General features: G+C 31.5%; 1 protein-coding gene across 3 annotated transcripts in view; it reads right to left on the bottom strand.

Moving 5' to 3' along the window:
- Positions 1 to 19,306, bottom strand: part of LOC109537778 (unconventional myosin-XVIIIa) — a 158,599-nt gene that overhangs the window by 76,720 nt on the left and 62,573 nt on the right. The window contains exons 1-5 of one of the 3 annotated variants that reach the window (XM_019904659.2): positions 15,450 to 15,677; positions 8,634 to 9,679; positions 1,479 to 1,667; positions 972 to 1,151; positions 141 to 807 (exon numbers count right to left, since the gene is read on the bottom strand). In XM_019904659.2, the coding sequence (XP_019760218.2) occupies positions 141 to 807; positions 972 to 1,151; positions 1,479 to 1,667; positions 8,634 to 9,575 (1,978 nt within the window). In that variant the 5' untranslated portion in view covers positions 9,576 to 9,679; positions 15,450 to 15,677. Of the gene's footprint in view, positions 1 to 140; positions 808 to 971; positions 1,152 to 1,478; positions 1,668 to 8,633; positions 9,680 to 15,449; positions 15,678 to 19,306 lie in introns of those variants that run through there. The other 2 variants (XM_019904658.2, XM_019904657.2) reach the window with 2 other exon arrangements.

Here is a 19,306-nt window from a genome sequence, read left to right as displayed (position 1 = left end):
CGCTACACATAGAAACTGATGATGGTGGAAAACACCGAAACGTATTTTAATTGATAAATAGACAATAAATGACTGAAGCCCAGGAATTGATTTTACTTAATTTTCATAAAGGCTTAAATATACTATATATTTTTAATTACCTTTAACAGCTCCTGCACAACCCAAATGAAAAATGGCTGCCAAGACTGAGAAAATCACTTTCTGTTCACCATTCGAAATGCCTAAAGCCTGCAATGCCATACAGGTTTTGATGAATTCCTGCTGGGCTCTCTGCTTGTCTTCATGTTTTTGCAGCAAATGCATTAATAAATTATTCTCATTTCCAGATATGCTATCGAGAAACAGTTCTTTGCGTAATGAGCCTTCAACACCGCAAAGCAGACGGTTCATGATATGAAAAGTCGATTCTCCATCAATTTTTTTCGCAATTCTGCTCTTTTCTAGGAGAAGGATCTGAATACTTGCCGATGATATAGCACCACCCTGATCAAAATCCACGCTGAAAATCTGGGTGAATCGGGTTGCATTTGTGTTCATCACAGTTTTGCAGTTGCCAAAACTTTCCAATACAGTCCACATGGCGGTCAACTTTTCTAAGTTAAGCACATTGTTGGCAGTACCTGCGGCAGTCACTAGATACTGGACACAGTGACGAAAATTCGACGTTTTTCCAGCTCCGGATCGACCAAGGAATACCAAGGATTGATCCCTGCGACTTGATTGCATGTTATGATAGGCCGACTGAGCCATTGAATAGATATGAGGCGGCATATCTTCTGACTTGCAACCTTTGAAAAGTGCAACCACCTAAATATAAAAAAGAACATTCAATAGTTTCTCGTTGTTGTTGCCAGAGTTAAACAAAAGCTTGTTTTCAACAGGTCCAAAAACTTCCAAAGTACTAAAAAATATTGGAAACGAAAAGAAACCTACTTTCAAAAAAGCTTGAGAAATGTTTCTACGTTATTTACCTTCTCCGAATATATGGCCAAAGGAGCCATCGGATTGATCACTAAGAGGGTTCTGCATCCAGCATAAGTGTGAATCAAATTGGTCGCATACCGTTGACGTAAGGTGTGTAGCACACTGGACTCATTTAAGTGTCTCAAAGCTGCTAAATCTTCTGCTCGGTCAAATTGGGGAGGATTGGCCTGAAAACAGTACAGATAAAACGTTAGTAAAAGCCACAAGTTTTGTTCTTTATTTAAAATACATTTTATTTCAGTTTCATGTTCAGTTATACAATTATATTAGGTAAGGAAAATATCATTTAACTCATAGCCAACAACTTCCACCACCAATAAATTATAACAACATTTCGACAAAAAAATTAAGAAACAAACAATGAACAAACTTTTGAAAAATACATGCTTAGGCGTGATTTATTTCTTAAGGCTCAGTTAACTTATTGGCTCTTTCAAAATAAGCAATAATCTAAATATTATTTTCTTTCACGGTGTTAAAACAGTTGCACTCACCTTTTCGATATCATCTTCATCCACCAGCAGAATATCTCCAGACTGTTCCAGCTTGATTGTGATCTTTCCCGGATCGGAATTCGGATCAAACTCTTTTCTGGCCGCGGCAAAGCCACCTCTATGCATTAGCCACACCCTTTCTGCATCCAGCCATTGTTTTTCTTTCTGTAGATGTTCTTCCGTTTTTGCCTAGAATAAAAAATACAAAGTACATTCTGTTCCTAATATATACATTAGTTACCGTAATAAAAAATTATAACTTGTAGCGGCTAATAGAGTGGAAAATATTTGATGTTTCTTGTCGTATAACTAATGGTTGCTAAATAAACATATTATTTGAGGGTAATGTAAATGCTTATTTTGCAAATAGAAGTAAAAACCCCGTGGTGCTTATTTTGCATATAGAAGTAAAACCTTAATAAACATGTGATCTAATTCAATCAGGCACAATTTTCCAATTTCCTGAGAAGACATGGGGTGAAGCACTGAACGCATTGCTACGACTAAATTAAACTGCTTAATCGCATGAAAGCAGCTACTGAAAGAATTGGAGAACGTCATGTAAGGCACACTGACTAAAACTGTTGTTAACATTATATCGGTATATTTACTTATAAAATTATTTTCAGTCCTTTTCAAAGCATTCGGCTTAGGTCAACATGAAATATACAGGGCGCCCCAACGTTAGTAAACCAGAAAATATTCCATTCTAGAGGCATCGAAATAGTCATTTCTTTTACTTTTTCCATTTGACCTTAGAATTTTACATACAAAAATACAGTTTTCGAAATTTTGACATCGATGCTATGAAAAAGTGGGTGACTCGAGTTTGATATTGACCCATAAAAATGTGTATTCATCGCCTGTCTTGGTATATAAATTTCAGTCTTTGAATTGTTTAAGAACGAATGTGAAGTTCTGCGTTTTATGCAAAATAAAGTCTGAAGTCTAACATATTTTTCTTTTTTACCTTTGTTCTACTGAGGCCCACACTGAACAAAGATATATAAATGGCTCTAAAATATTTGGAAAATAGTATAAAATATCGAGTAAAACAATCGTTTTTTATAACATAAAAGAGACACATAGTAACTGAGCACATGAAACGGTGAGTTTTGAAAAATGCTTATAGTTTCATTCGACTTAGAGACCTATATATTGGACCATATTTTCTTCGCTATTTTACTAATTTTCCATCAATTTATGAATGTCGATCGTTACTAACAGTTTTTACACAATTTGATCATTATTTTGTGAACGAACTACCCGTATCAAAACGGGGACAGATTTACATTCAACCCATATATAGATATTCAGAACCTTGTTGGCCTGCCAGATCCCCTGAGTTAAACCATCTGAACTATTGAATTATTGGTCACAAAAGTTGCCTCATTGGAGGGAATGGCCTTATTAATCCTCTTTCAACTTCCTGTTGGGCAATGGTACATATTTGACTGTCTATCATAACAAAGTTTTTCTGTGCATGGAATAACTGTGATTTGTGAAATTTGACATTTAATTAATTTTGGAGTCTTTAATAATGTATCTTCCCTTGCAATGCTTGTGGCCGAGAGTTTTTAGTGTTTTTTCTTAAAATTATTGTTTGTACTTCCATACGTCCTAACTGTATGTTCGATTTTCATAACCGGAAAAGTATTTATAATTTCTACTCAGATGTCTGTGATTAAAAATAACCAAAGCTTCTCCATGCATTTAACCATTTTCAATAATTTCCAGATTTTCTTTCCAAATTCGCAAAAACATCGTTCTTGCTATTTTTTATTTTAATACATTTCTAGATTATATTTTGGTCATTTTAAAGCTAAATTAAATAAAACTTATTTTTTATGGCAGATGGATATAATTTTATATTTGACTGTACTTCTCAAGTCTGATTAACGTTTTCTTACCACAGTGTTTGTTATTGTCAAAAAAGCTCGTTGAATGTTAGGCCAATTTCTATGTGGTTACAACTGAAGTAGAAACTGTACAAACTTTTATATTAATAAACAATTTGAATAGCAAAAAAAATATTTTTGTTTTTAAACTCAATAGATTCATAACAAAGCGGGATAGAAAATATGTTATTTCTCTTATATGAATAGGGTCGATGCACATTTTTTTTATTCGGTAAAATTGATTAATGACGAACAAATAAGGGTCCTACAATTTTTTTCTTTATTCTGCCTAGCCATAACGAATTTATCAGCAAGTTTAAACGCTTTGCTTGTTACTTAATTATTGAAATTAAAAGGGTTTATCGACACTGTATGGTGCCACGATGCACAAGCATCACTATGTCCACACCAGAAAAACACATTTATAAAAGTTCCATTAAACGAAAATAAACAGAAATTGTGGTTGAAGGCAGCTCGGCGGAACTAGACAGATGTTTCCGCAAAAAGTCGTATTTATATTTAAACGCCTGACGTAAATTTATTATATGAAGAGGAGAAATTGTACTATCAGGAACAAATAAAAGATGTTACAATAACAGAACACTTCACTGGTCGTGGTATATCAATAGCCTTACAAGTAAATTTAATACCAAAGTATAAAAGTATGTCATCTCAATACAACGTTCCCACAGCTACAGTTAGTCAGAGTTCTATTAAGTGCTCAAATACTAGTATCGCATTATCTGCAATAAAAGGGGAAGCTACCAATGCGGAGCACAAGCAATTTACATTAAAGCACACTTTTCAAAATCGAAAATAATCCAAGATTATACCTGAATATACCTGGTAATAAATAATGACACTTTATTTATAATCGATTTACATCGAGATGGAGTACAAAATTGGATTTTGCAAATAATTATCTACTTCTTCAAAAAATTCGCCTTGACAAAACTTCTGCTGAACTAGGTGATGATATTGAGATTTCCGCAACTATAGCGGGTAGAATTTTTGCAAAATCCCTTCCATTGATTAGGGGCGGTTCAAGACTTTAATAGTCTGGATGTCGTGTGATAAACCTAAATTACGTCACTTATACCTTTCCGTGCACATTAAGTATATGTACTTAGTAAAGTTTACGCCATAATCGATTGTTTAGAAATTGAAATTCAGAAGCCGGAAGATCCAATCAAACAAGCTTTATTAGTTTATATTTCATCTGTGATTGAATGTATGTCTTAAAGACGCTTAGCTTGCTCATATGCAATACGCAAGTGCATATTATACTTATCTGTGCTGGTTATGGCCATATAACTATATATTCTATCTATAGATATAGTATAAATTCTATCCGACGTACCCTTTGACGTCACAGCCAGTAAAACAGCGTTCTGGCTTGACGTCATTTTTAAAGCGAATATGATAACTTTCGATCCCTTTTTTGGCAATTTATTTGCTATAGATATTTTCCTAAACGAGTCGCACGCGCTTGAAGAAGTTTCAACCAAACAAAAATTGTTGACAATAACTTTAAATCAAACCTAAATTAGACCTCCACAATAAAACACAAACTATGCAATATAAGAAGAAAATGACATACTTTAACTCGTTCTGTATCCAACTATATGATATTCAAAAAATATGATATTCGATCCCTATTTTCGGAACAACCAGTACATTAATTTAATTTTAATGTTAATAACAGGGACTTTTAAAGTGATTTATCTAAAGATTCAAGACAGAAATATCATAGATTCAGTAATACTTCCAAGGTTTTCACAAAATGTCTGAATTTTAACAATTTAGTTTGTAAAGTTTCATTTTCAAACGAAAAATTTGTTGGGCGCTACTTTCAAAATAAAATGAACACAAAACTACGGTTTCTCAATTGCATCCACTTAAAGTGACTCACGTTGCAATTACTCCCTCGAGGAATTTAAATACAAATTGAGTCTGTTTTCTAACTTCCTGATGATTAGTCAGGCTTACAAAGAATGCAAAAAGTTAATGCAGTTAATGCTCGCATGAATATCTTTTAAATTGATGGTTTGCAGCTATAGAGTGCCAGAATCACTTTGGCGTATCATTTATTTGAAATTAAATAGGTTAACAGAAATTCAAGAGAAAATGTAAGAGTCTAACAGTATGTGCAGATCTCTCATTTCAGAAATATTTATATCTTATTGTGATGCAATAATTTAACTATGAGAAGAATTCGATTATATTATTAAATAAAATATATCAGATATAAACATTCCCATTTCAATTAAAACAAACTGATCGAAAATAGAAATCTAACAGGTAAACTTGACATGCATAAGAAAATGTTTCTACAATTACTATCACAAATCGTGTAGGTACACACCTTTTCAGATAACTAAAATATAAAACATTTACTAATAGTGCCGGCATTACTCTTGGTTCAAAGAGATAATTCTTTTACATATATCACAACTGCCGTAATACAATACAAGCACATACATTCTGGTAACAATATGGTTCTACAATCCAACAGAAAAGTGTTGCACAATCAATAGGTACGGTTATTCTAGGAAAAAGTGAAAATTTCAATATACAAATGAGTTAAATGAAATTCTTTTAGGTTGGGAGGAACCGCCACTGAAGCTTTTATATGACAAAAGATTCGTTTGAAAAAGATCCTAAAAGGTGATGAGTAATTTAAACATATTCATCCGATATATCGCACTAAATTTCCAAATACAGTTCATAATCCTAACAGATAAAACAATAAGAATAATCTTGTTGAATTATGTTGCTAAAAATACAAAACACGAAAAAGACTTTAATTGTTGAAGATTAAAATCAGAATGGTGTATATGGAAATCATTTCCCTACAGTGCTCCTAAAAACGGTTTAATCCAAACAATAAAAATGTATGTGGGTTAGAAAAAATACAGTTACTATCAGACTCCATTTTTGTGTAATTTTGTTATCAGGATCAAAAACACGGAAGTCATTAAATGCCATACCTATGTAAGATTTTAGAAGCATGGATATATTGTAAATAAACCACACTCGGTAGAGCGTTTTTAGCGGAGCAATCTTACCTTCTTACTCATCCGGCTCTTTCATCAATTTCATTTAGTTTTTGAAGATTGCTTATTAAAAATAGCAATAAACGTTAAATTTCTATAATTGAAAATTGTCGGTTTCTATTACGTTAGACAATTGGAATTCAGTCATAATTGACAAAGCCATACAAACGGTCGGATGAATTTGTCTGTTGAGAATCTTCTATCAGCCGATTGTGCGTATTTACATAATAAGTTAAACATACCAAATTATCATAAACAATTCTGTCTTCTTATAACGTAATTCAATGTGGGTAATTTGTAAAACAGCTCACGTATCTAATTAAGACTTCCGAAAGTGAAAAAGAAGTACATATGTATGCTGTGGGACCTTGAAGATCGCTATTTATAGGAATAGGAAACTATGTTAAGAAGAAAACGAACCCATAAAGAAGTGTGTTTAATACCCAAAAGCGTCGCATTTTATAGATGCCTTGCCGTTCGCTTAAAAGAGTTACTTTCTCGGAATCATTCCTTTTGGGTAAGATTCAAATCCGATAAATGTACAATCGCACCTGATTTATCTCGTTCACATTTTCGTCTGACATTCAAAAATAAACAAGAAACATTATAATTAGCATCTTTTGACAGTCAGATTGAATGGCCCGACAATGTTAACAGCACAAGAAATTCATGCCCATATTCAGTTTGAGTAATAACAACCATTTAATGCAAATTGAGAAAAGGAAAATCATTAAAAAGTTATAGCGTTCATACTAATGATGTTTATGTTTCAGCAGACAAGAGTAAAAGGATTGTGTTCACTTAATATCCAGTAGTCGCCACGATTAACATTAATTCTTCTGCAGAATGTGACATGGAATATTTATTATTTTTTCATTCCAACCAGCTAAACTGGTACCGATTTTAACGGTCAATATTGTTGACCTGATATTATATAATGAACAGACATATGAAGCAAACATACCAAAAAGTGTGAATTGGACAAATTTGCCAATTCAATTTACAGTATTTCCTGCAATGTCTCATTCCAATTACACTTCCTAAAATTGTAATTAGAACTAATGCATTTGGTCGACAATCAACGCTTTTTGATTATTAATAAGAAGAGAAACCAATCAACTTTTTATCTCGAAATCGATATTAAATTCTTATTTTTTATCTTTTATTATAAATTCGTCCTTGCTTTTTAATTAATTCAATTGCACATGGTACATGTCGACTTTCCAGAATTCTCGAATTAAAGAAATTGACGCCGAAAAATCTGCTCAAAAATAAAGAAGAACATAATTGTATTTTTACAGCAATTTTGATTAAGCTAATGTTATTTCAAATTAATTTCGATGAGAGCTGAAGACAGAAATGTGCAAAAGATCAGAACAGTAACATTTTATTTTTGTTCTGATTCTTGCTTATTTTGAAACCCCATATAACAATACTGAGGTACTTTTTCAGCTTTTGTGAAAGACATTTATTTGTTCACACATTCAATTTGACTTTTTTATTACAATTTTGCATTTTTGATGGATTTCGTTCGTCGTAAACGAATAACTCGCTTTACGTAATTTCTTATAGCAGATATTTAGCAGCTTCCCGTTGAAATAAAAGAAATATTCTTAAGAATAAAGCTAAAAATATAAGTTGAATATTTAAAAACCAAAACGCCGTATCAAAAAAAAATAAAAATATGGTTTTAAAAAGCATGAAAGTCTCTCAATTATGTGGTTTTAGCTTTTCAAAATAAACAGATATAGTAGCACAAAAATATAACATACTATTTATTATTATATAATAAATGAATAGCTTTTTACATTTCTTCTGCTGAATATCTTGGGTAAGAATCGTTATTATTTTAAGTATTTTTTACAAATTTTGCTCTATTAAACTGTGATGACATAGAATTTGTAACAACACAATTAATAATTGTTATATAACTATCGTCATCGTTTAATAACAGAGATGGTCATCAACATGTTTCAATTTAATCATTATCAAAACCAACTAAATTCAGATAATTCTAAATGTCAGAAATGGACTTATTTTGTACAAGACAAGACTGCAGATATAAAGCTTGCTAATACTGGCCTTGGCCAAAAATTTCTCCTAAAATGTATCATTTCATACGAACCAATGAGCTAATGCAACTAATGATGTCAGTTAAAATAAAAATTAAATTTATCTAAGATTAAAACGAATGGACTCACCTCGATATTTTCAGAATTTTTGTTAAATTCTTCTAAATTCTTCAAGCAATTGACTTTGTCACCCAGGTAAAAAAATCCCATGGTCTTTCTGTCCGCACTCATAAGAGCAATATCACCATAATCCACACACTTTACTTTATTCCTTCGAAAGCTTTTGCGAAGAAAATTTCGCGGAGGTACTTTCGGCGTTTGACTATTTTGGTCACTCTTTGATAGATTTTCTACTTTTCCACTTCTTCGAATGGAACCATTCCGCGATCTTGAAAATGGATTGTCCGCCTCACTCGTTAAGTTGGTAATTTTCTTCTTCAAACTATTCATATGTGATTCGTCTGCAACTTTCCTGAGACCTCCCATCCAACTGGCTTCGTCTACGTCGAAAATATCTAAATGTCTCATTTTCGCTGTCTTTGCTTCAGAAGCTTTCGTTCCACTGCTGTACAATCGTGAGCAAACGTCGTTATGTTTCTTCGAGTTTTCCTCCGAACTTTTCGTTTTGTTATCCGACGAATCAATGGAATCCGATTCACTAAAGTTCTCCGAACTGATGCTCGCTGTTTTTGGTTTGAGTACTGGAACTGGCGGCTTTTTCGCCAGCTTACCTTTTGAACTTCTCATTGATGAAGTTCTTTGAAACGGGCTGGGTTTTGGTGTTTTCTGCCCAGACTCCAACGAATCAGATTCAGAAACCCGCTCGGATCCATTTAATATGGATTTTTTGGGTTCTGCATTTGCCACTTGAACCGAACACCCGTTTCTTCTAGTAGAGGGCGTCCTCTCAAAAGAACCATGCGGACCAGATGTCTCCAAAGAGTTATAACTTCCATGGCCATGAGCTGATCCTTTACATCCAGTATGCTGGATAGTTCGTTTCTTTGGTGTAGGTGATAACACGTCACTGTTTCTCAATGAGTTCACAAAAGTTGAAGCAAAGTTCAACATGATCTTCGCACTCTTGAAGAATTTGAATAGTCTAATTCGAAGCTTGACAAATACGCTTCATAGATCCTAATATCGCTAAGCATTCACACTTTTATTATCCACAACTTTTGAAACAAAAAGTTTCAAATTGATTCAATTTTCAATAAATACCTGACATATAGTGTTGAGTATTTTAGAGAAAACCCGTAGTATTTACTAGAGAGTGGCGGATTCACTACAGATTAATGTATTAATGAAGAACCGTGAGTATCCATGAAACTGTGACATTGAAAATTTATTGGAATAAGTTGTTTGCTGTTTTCAATGACAACAAGTGTTGCTGTGAATTAAGAACTTTAGAATAAACTTTCAGTTCGCATATTTGGTATTTCGTGGACCTTTGCAACTATACTTTATTAAAAACAAATACACTGAGTCAACGTTGCCAAATAAGGAGATTATTTTAAACTAGAAAATAATACATTTGGTAAGTGTTTAAGTTCTTTTGTGTTAAAATGAATGCTGGGATAAAACCCAACAAATTGGTGGATAATGGGTTGAAATAAAAATACTTAAATTCATTGCAATACAGAAGTAAAGAATCAGCGCCACAAACACACTTTGGTATTCACCTGTTTTTCTAGACCCCCTACGTTCTCAGCGTTATTTTTTAGGAATTTATAAACATAACAAAATCTTAATTTGTTAAACATGAATATCAAATTAATAAAAAAGTTGCAGTCACAAAAAATATATATATAAGTTTGATTTTATATTTCTCGTAAACGAAAAGTCAATGTAAAAAGATTGTAAAGTAGCATTTCCGTCGATATAACAGCTAAAAGAAAGTTTAGTTAATTTGATTCCTTGCCATTAATAAATAGTTTTTCGTTTAAAAAAACCCGAAAGCAATTAGTCTTGCTTAACTCAGGAATTCTGACAGTTTTTACAAAAGATCAGTCGCCCCCAAGCACTACTTTATGCTTCTTTTCAATTATCCAATTCATGTGGCATTTAACCAACTACTCTCAGCTTTTAGGATTTCCGATATTCCAATATTGGCCCTTTTGCCATGGACGCATACCTTTGTCATTTTATGCATATTTCTCAATATGCAAATAACGGTAATTCTCAAACTGGTATGACCTCTCATTGAACAAGTTTTTCAAATTCTACTCTAGTGAATGCGGTTCCAGCCAAAATTAAATTTGAAAATTGGTTCTGAAACAACCGTTTAGAGGATAACATTCAAATAACTCGTATAACGTGTATTAACAATTTATGGCATAATAATAAAATACATATTTCCATATCGAAATCAATTAAGCACACATGGAATCAAGCTTTCATTGATGTGGTTGACTTGATGTCCGTTGATTTCATTCATGTATTTCATTGATGGTTTTACTGTTCGTTTCCAACTCCTTATTTCTAGACGCTGTTTTCAACTGATAAACAAGGTTTATACAAAGAAGTTTTAAGTATATTTATTTCCTTTGCAAGATATTGTGAGGTTGTCGGTAGGAGTAACTTAGCCATAATACCCATCATGTACTTAGTTCTGGAAAATTACGACAACGTTTTAAAGTTAATTAAAAGTGTATCTACAGATCTAAAGTGGTCAACAAAATAACGTTACACGGCCAAATTTGCTCTTATTTTAGGACTGAATGACCGAATTAATCTTACTGCTGCGAGCTATTAGATTTCTGGTTAACTTATCCTTTTTCTGACTTATCCTTTTGCTTTTTCTGTTGAAAACGCGTGTTTTCTCTGTTAAATCCCTATCCTTTTTCTATCATTCAGACTTTTTGCAAACAATTTAAAAAGTCCTTCATATAAAGTTCCTAAAAAGTAGGAAATAAAAAAATTCGAATTTTCTAAAAGTTCGGCATGTTCTCAGTTAAACGAAAAATCGTTCTAACACGTTGGGATTTTAACACTAAATTGCCAAAGATAGACCTCATATCTCAAACTGTTTTTAATGTTCTCTTCTTTATTTGCAGGGTGATCTCGAAAAATCAACTTTTTGGTCTTGCAATGATTTACCTTGCAGGATCATATTTTCCTTGAGTTTAGCTAGGCTTTAGTTGAAGCTAAAACTTTTTGGTGACGTAAGAGAAAAATGAAATAATTGAAAGTTTGGCAGAATTTCAAACTTGAGTTCAGATTTGCCGCACTTTATGGAACCCTGTATTTTCTATCTTTTAACTTCAACATGAGCTCGAATCCAATCGAAAATCCCAATGCACATGAGTAAAAATGTTATCACTTCGACACAAAAAAGTCAGTTTATTTAATTTAAAAAGTCAAAAACTATTTCGAGATATGAGATCTATCTTTCTGTGGACTGTCAAAAAACTATCCACTGCCTTTTATGCACAAACAACAAAGCATGTCAAACTTTCAGAAATTTTGCATTCTTTCATTTCCGACTCTGTACGGACGTTATCTGAAGTATAGAATTTGTACAAAAACACGAACAGACAGAAAAATAATTGGACTAGATAACCCAAAGAGAAAATAAATTGCTAGCTGCAATCAGTTATACAATTTACAATTTATAAAATATTTTATTTTGCGTAAATAAAAAGATGTGGCAATAAAGTTTAAACCGCAATTTATCAAGATTTAACAATTTCAAGGTGCATTTCATATAATTTATTGATTAATTACTGTCTTAATTGGAATCCCTATAATGATTGGTATGAAATCACGGCTTTTGAATGCACCACTTCTTAAATATTTATCATTATCACTTGCGCAAAATGTGGCCTGTTGAACCACATTTGGTCTGAAGCCGATCAAGAAATAAATTGTGTCGTTTCACAAATAAAATCTTAATATTACTTTGTTAGTTGTAATTGATTGCCGAATATAACATGACACTAAAAAGTGTGTCAGGTCTAATAGACGCCAGACTGTACACCTTCTTCCATATTATGAAGATAATGAATGTGAGAGCTTGGCTCTTCCATGGTGAATAATGAATTGCACAAGTTGTCAAGGTCGGTGCCGGTGTGACTTAACTTTGGAACATATGGTCTAAATTATTATCGAGAAGGTGTAATGTGGACAGCAGAGGTAAAATGCTTAATAATTTATCAGCCGGTTTTATTGCATTTGCTGCGATTTATTCTTCAGATATTACACTTGCAAAGTATTCAGAAAAATGTCAAACAACTAAAACCCGATTCTTTGAATCTTTCTAAATAATTTCATGGATAAAAGCAGATTTTCTTTTCTAAAATTGAAATCCATATTCTGGGCACTGGGAGACTGGAAAACGCGTGAAAATAGATCAAGTTTAAGCTGTCGATTATACATGAAACTGACAAAGTGTGAAGTTTAGAAAAATATATAATTCATATGCAAAAATGCTTTAATCCTAAAAAAAGGTTTCAATTGCAAAGTCCCTGTTTGAAACATATACAACTTTTTAAAGACAATAACTATCTAACAATAATCTTCAAACAGTTTGCTGCTACATTATTTTATTTAAAGTATCTGACAAGAACAGGATAGATAAACTATTGTTGCTACGATATTGCGAATTAAGTGGTGTTAAATCTCTTCACATAGCAAGCAGCTAAAATGTGTATTATCAGAAAGGGAAATGTTCATCAAATACATTTAATATTGCAATATTAAATACAAAAAGGTATATTCACGATTGAACGAAACTCTCCTTGAAAAGCAAATTTAATTACGCGCGTGCAGTTTCCTATTTAAAAATTATTTTAGTTGTTTTAGAAGATTTCAAAATATGGATATAGAACGAAATTTAAAAAATGGAAGTAAAATACACTCATAAGAAACGATTTCTTAGTCGCAATCATTTGCTTTTAATATATTTATTTTTTTTTTATTACTGATTTGCTTGGAAAAAACACATATTTCTTCATTGTAAAAAGCATCCGGTTATACACTGAACGAAATTTTACAATATCAGTAAATAGCCAAATAAAGCATAAAAAATTGTTCTCATAGATCCACACTAAATGTACAGTTGAAACAAGAATGCTTTTATCTTTTCAATATGGGCACTCGTCGCCTTCAATTCTAATTACTCTCCAATTGTTTTAGCTCCTACGGAAGACCCTAACAAAAGCTAAGTAGGAAACGAAAATTAATTATGAAGAGAATATTAAATGTTAGGTGTGCAATAAAATGCAATTTCCATAGCTAAAATCCCACACCGTTTTATTAATACAGAACGACAGTATTAGTTATTAAAATTGTAAATGAAATATAGTAAAAATTTACAGCCCACACGTTATAATTTATTTTTAGGTAAGGTCTGCAACTGGTTCAGTAGTCAGTCAATGGGCGAAATACTGTTCTTGATTTTAATTAAAATAATCAATTATGAATGGACATTTATTAATAAATTTTGATTCAGTCCAATTATCGCACATTCATAAATGAGACAAAAAGTTCTGGTATAAATAATGTGTTTGTTTCATTGTCACTGATTTCAATTATAAAATACTTAAATGCAACATAAGGGAAAATAAAATTTAGTCTTGAAATATTTTAATTCAGTACTATAGATTTAAAAGAAACAATAATCTTGAGGCAAAGCAAACAAATGTACTTTAAAGCTTGTAGCTTTTAAAGGAAAAGAGGTGTGAAACATGGGTTTCAAGTGTGCTTAAAAGATAAAATGTCTACCACAGAGAAATTTCAATTATTAGGCAATAATGTAGTTATAATGTGGGGAAATGATCACGGTATCTGGGAAAAGGGGTCGCATTGGTATTGTCAATATTGCAAAACTCTTAAATTTCCAAACAAACATAACGCTCAAGTACAATTCATAAATAAATTCGAAAAGTGCCATAAATTATTTTGAACTTTGCTCCTCACAGTGATATATTAAGAAAATTAAATTATTTTCGCTGTGGTATTAATTGATGAATTAATAAATGAAAGTCTACCAAATGAAACAGAAACGCCAACTTAACTTATGCTATTGTTAACAGTTGCCCAACAGACATAACTATAAGAATCGTGATTTATTATGATGCAACTAGCAATGTTGATTTATGGATTTGCATTTCTTTCAAGGCGATTTTCCGTAGTGAAATGTTAAATAAACATATCTGAAGAGCTTGTACGGACATCACAGATCAACTAGCTGTGATTATGACGATGACAATTTTATTGCTTCCAATACTTGCAAAAAAAATGTTCTTATATAAAATATTTATTCGGCCAAAATTGACAAAACCTTATTACACTGCCATTTTATAACGCAGACTGAGTAAGTAAGAAACCAGTGAACAATTAGTGGATGCATAAATGTTTTTTACAGCAGCTCTCAATTCAAAGTATGGAGAGCTGAAATAAATAAAATTTTGTCACGCTTTTATTATGAATTGATAGCGAATCGCTATTTTATTGAAAATTTAAATAATTGTCGTAATTTAATAAAAACTATATCAGCTAGCATTATTATTATTAAATGTATACTAATATATCGATTCGTAATATAGACCACGAGAAAGAATTTCCACTACGGCAGAACTTTGATGTAAAATATCCAGATAAACAGAATTGTATATATTTTTTTAAATTCTCACATTTCGTTATTAAAAGCTTTCACTTAGACTTTGCAATTTTGCGAGTAAACCTTAAAAGGTTTATATTACGTATAGGGTAAAATGTATTTATTTTAATATTTAATCCAGATATATTCAAAAAAACTTAAATGTAACCAAACAGTTAAATAAATGTTAAGTACGTATCAGTTTTCTCTCATTATGAAATAACTGCATTTTCATCCATGTTTCTCTACTTAATTATGAAAGATTTAATTTCATATTATGATTGATATAAAATTCCTGCAAAATACTCAACACCAACATCAAGATTATTCAAATTAGGTCTCACTTCCGAGAAACATCAAAATATAACACAATTTTTTGTATCCGAATCGTCACTCCAATTATTTCAGTGTATGGAAAAACAGCACTCGAAATTATCAACGGCTCGACGCACTTTCACACATCAACAAAAACGGCACCGTTTCAAGAAAAAATTTAAAAAACTAAACTGACGCACGTGAACACCCAACTTTACTGTCAAGCAATTCAAACGACGAAAAGCCAATGAGAAACGTATCTATCGGTCGGAATTACTAAGCGAGGCTCGCGCACAGTTGGAATTTTAACTTCTGGTAGTTTTAGCAGCTAGCAGGATGGCTAGTGACATAAACCACTAACTTTAAATTTAAAATATGTATGTAGTATATCACTATTTGGTTCTCACACTTTGAAGACACTTATTGTGCAATTTTTTAATCTCTAAAAATTTTATAATCTTAGAATTTATAATGTTAAGTCCGGATTATTATCTAGACTAGGTATAAATCGTACAGCATGACATGAAGTGAACTCATAGCTTCAACTCCCGAAAACATGTGAAATAATTTTCCTTTTTGCTGGTAAATATCAAGAGCGACTGAAATCATAATTATTAATTTCAGATTACCACAAAAGTAGTCCAGTAAAATACTGAATGTATTGAAGTTTCCAAATTGCAGACTTCTATTCTTTTATCGCTTGCTCAAATAAAATTAATTCAAGTATAGAAGTGCATGACTACTTGCAGAGAGAACTATGAATACCCTTTCTAAAATCTAAAAATCTGAAAGAATTATTATTACTAAAATATAAATTAAAAATAGTAACTTTTCATTTGAAACGACGCTGTATAATTGAGACATGCTCTATTATAAATAGTATATTATTAATTTGATTGGAACACAGTAACGTTACTTAATTTTCAAATAGTTCCGTTGAGTAATTAGTATTTTAAATAATATGTTGCACTTTGCTGAACTATTTGAACGTAAAGAATTACGGAAAAGTCAAATTGCTTATTTAAATGTATATAAAATGTATTTAGGAATATGTATAAAGGTTGACAATTTATACAGGCTGTTCCTTAATGATCTACAAATACTTTTGAATTTTCTTGGTTTGATTTCACAGGATAAAATGTTGTAGGTGTGGACATTTTTTTGAAAATGTGGCTGAAAAAATCTGGTATTAATTTTCGATGTAAAAACAAACCCTCAAATTTTCATACTTAAAAAAACGCCCTGTAAAATTCAAAAACCGATATAACATGAATGATTTCCGTTGGTACGTGTGACCAAATAATAAAAACATTCTTCATATAAATATGCATATAAAAACTCACGAAAATATAATGGTTGTTGAAATTTTAAACATAAATTTTAGTGGATTTATGCTTCAAATATAGCGAATGAATTGTAGGCTTCAGCTACGGTTGTAGGCCCAATCGGCAGCTGCAAGTTGAAGAGCGTAAGAATTGCAGATGAAATCTACAAATTGTAGTGATACTTCTGATCTAAATCTAGGCTAAATTGCAACAACTAAAGTAACATTTAGAAGGCAGTTTTAAGATGTGGTTGCCCCTGCACACCTTGTATCAAATAAACAGACTAGTCCACATAATAAATTTTAAATAACCTGATTTAGGAGTTTAAGCGACTTTGTCTATTTAAAAAAAAACCTCGATCTAATGAAAGTGCATAAATTTATACTCTACCACAATAAAATTCCTCCACGTGAATTGCTAAAACTATTAAAAAGACAGCATGTAATTTTCATAGTAACCGTTTTATGCACATTGCTTCTACTATTCTTGTATGTAATCAATAATTTTAGTTCTCTTTGGATATAAGTTGCTACCCGCTAATCAAACACTAATTCTAGCAAATAAGTGAACAAGAAATTATTAATTAGTTTTAACGACAAAGCGTAGCTAAAGTGACCAATTACTTCATGGTGCATTTAACGAGAAAATTAAAGGTAATAGGATATTGCTTAGTCATGGGTGAGTTTTCAGTAATGAAACTGCTAAGCAATTTTATCAAAACAAAAAATATTTTTAGAAAATACATATTGAACTTTAGTTAAGTTAAAAGTTTTTGTACGTTTATGCAAATGATATTAAGGTTTTCAAACCCTAGCACATTAATTATTAATATTTTACTCGAATTCGGAAAAATTATATTGGATTCGTAAAAAAATGATTTAATTTTAGAAAGTGACACCCCTTCCGTAATTAATATGGTTAAATTTAGAAAAGCCTTTGAACCGCATACCTCGGTCTATTTTAAAACGGAAATACATTAAAATGGGAAAACTATAGATCTTAATGGCATGAAGAGATTGAGAGAAATAAAAATAGAAGTCACAAATAACGGATTCAGTGTGGCAAAATCATGGTAAATATTAATTATCCACAGAAGTAACTTACAAGCCAGTTAATTATAGGCATGTTTGGTGGAAAATTATTGAACCATTTTTTCAATAATAATTCAATAGAAAATGAAATAATAAATCAGGAGATAGAACAGAACACCATAAAACTTACACGTAAGAATAAAGACAATATGGATACGCTAAAACGCACTATTTATTTAAAGGCATCAATATTATTCTACTGATTTAATCTTTTATTACCTCAGCAAATTATTGAACCGGTTTCCACATGCCAAATTAAATTGTTTAATCCTTTTTAGGAACAATTCATAATCCGCATAATCGATTGGACTAACCATCAGCGTTATATTTCAAAGTATAATGAAGTAGAATATTTTGTTAACTAGAACGTTTAAAAAAGATCATGCATATATGCATAGACTCCTTATTAGATGTGGAACTTAATCGAACACCAATAAATGTCAAACAATTTAGTACAGGAATGTAATGTCATATAAGGAATACTTAGTAAAAAGTTCACAGGGAAATAGGAAATTCTTGCATGAACTCATCGTGCAATGATTTTTACAAAGTTAATCACGAGGAAAGCAAGTGTATATTTGCTTAAACAAACTACGTTTTATTGTTAATTAGATTACAATGCAAGAACCTCAAGCTAATATAAAACGTATGTATTATGTATTTAACGTATCTATATTTGCTGTTAAAATTTACAGTTACTTTACAACAACATCAACAAACTTACAAACTATCTGATGAGATATTCCAATTAACCCAAAATGAAGCTGTTCAAAAAATGTTTTAAATTGTATTAGGAATAATATGCATCTCAAAGTTTCAATATTTATTTTAAAACTAATATACTTAGTAAAATTTGTTTTAGCCTGGGTAGTTCAGTGTAGTGTTGTTTAATAGGCAAAAATGTTGGAATTTCTCACTATTATGTTGGGTGTGCTTAAAATTTCAATTACATTGGGTAAGCAATAACATGCTTGTCTATCTACGGTTTCCGCCGGACACATTCTCATGTGAACACCCTACTGAAAACCTATAAAGATATTTTTTCCAGTCTGTTCTACGTGCCTTTACTTATCGAAAAAATAAACGCGCATGATATGGAATCCTAATGCGTTATGGCGTTATATCCGTTAAACCTTATTTGTAGAAGACATAGCATGCATATAGTCAGCATAACAGTATGAGCTCTTAATGTTGATTTTATTTATAGTTTGTAAAGTGCAACACTTGTTAGAGTTTATGACTTAAAAAATCAGGTCAAAAAGTAAATACACATTTAAGGTACTAGAATTACTTGCTTCGAAAATATGGTTCCGTAAATAAGTTCTATCACGTTGAGGCCGATCTATAATTTTAAAACCTTTTCGTTAGCTATGTTGCCTTAAACTTTAGTGCCTGATGAAAAGACACTATTTCCTCACATTTTCTGCTACGAACTGATCACGAGTGCTTTTATCTCTCAATATTTTTAAT

Source organism: Dendroctonus ponderosae, unplaced genomic scaffold (assembly GCF_020466585.1).
Source record: "Dendroctonus ponderosae isolate FM_Combo_2020 unplaced genomic scaffold, Dpon_F_20191213v2 Dpon_F_20191213_4, whole genome shotgun sequence".
NCBI classification, from domain to species: domain Eukaryota; kingdom Metazoa; phylum Arthropoda; class Insecta; order Coleoptera; family Curculionidae; genus Dendroctonus; species Dendroctonus ponderosae.
This window is presented reverse-complemented; position numbering and strand designations above follow the sequence as displayed.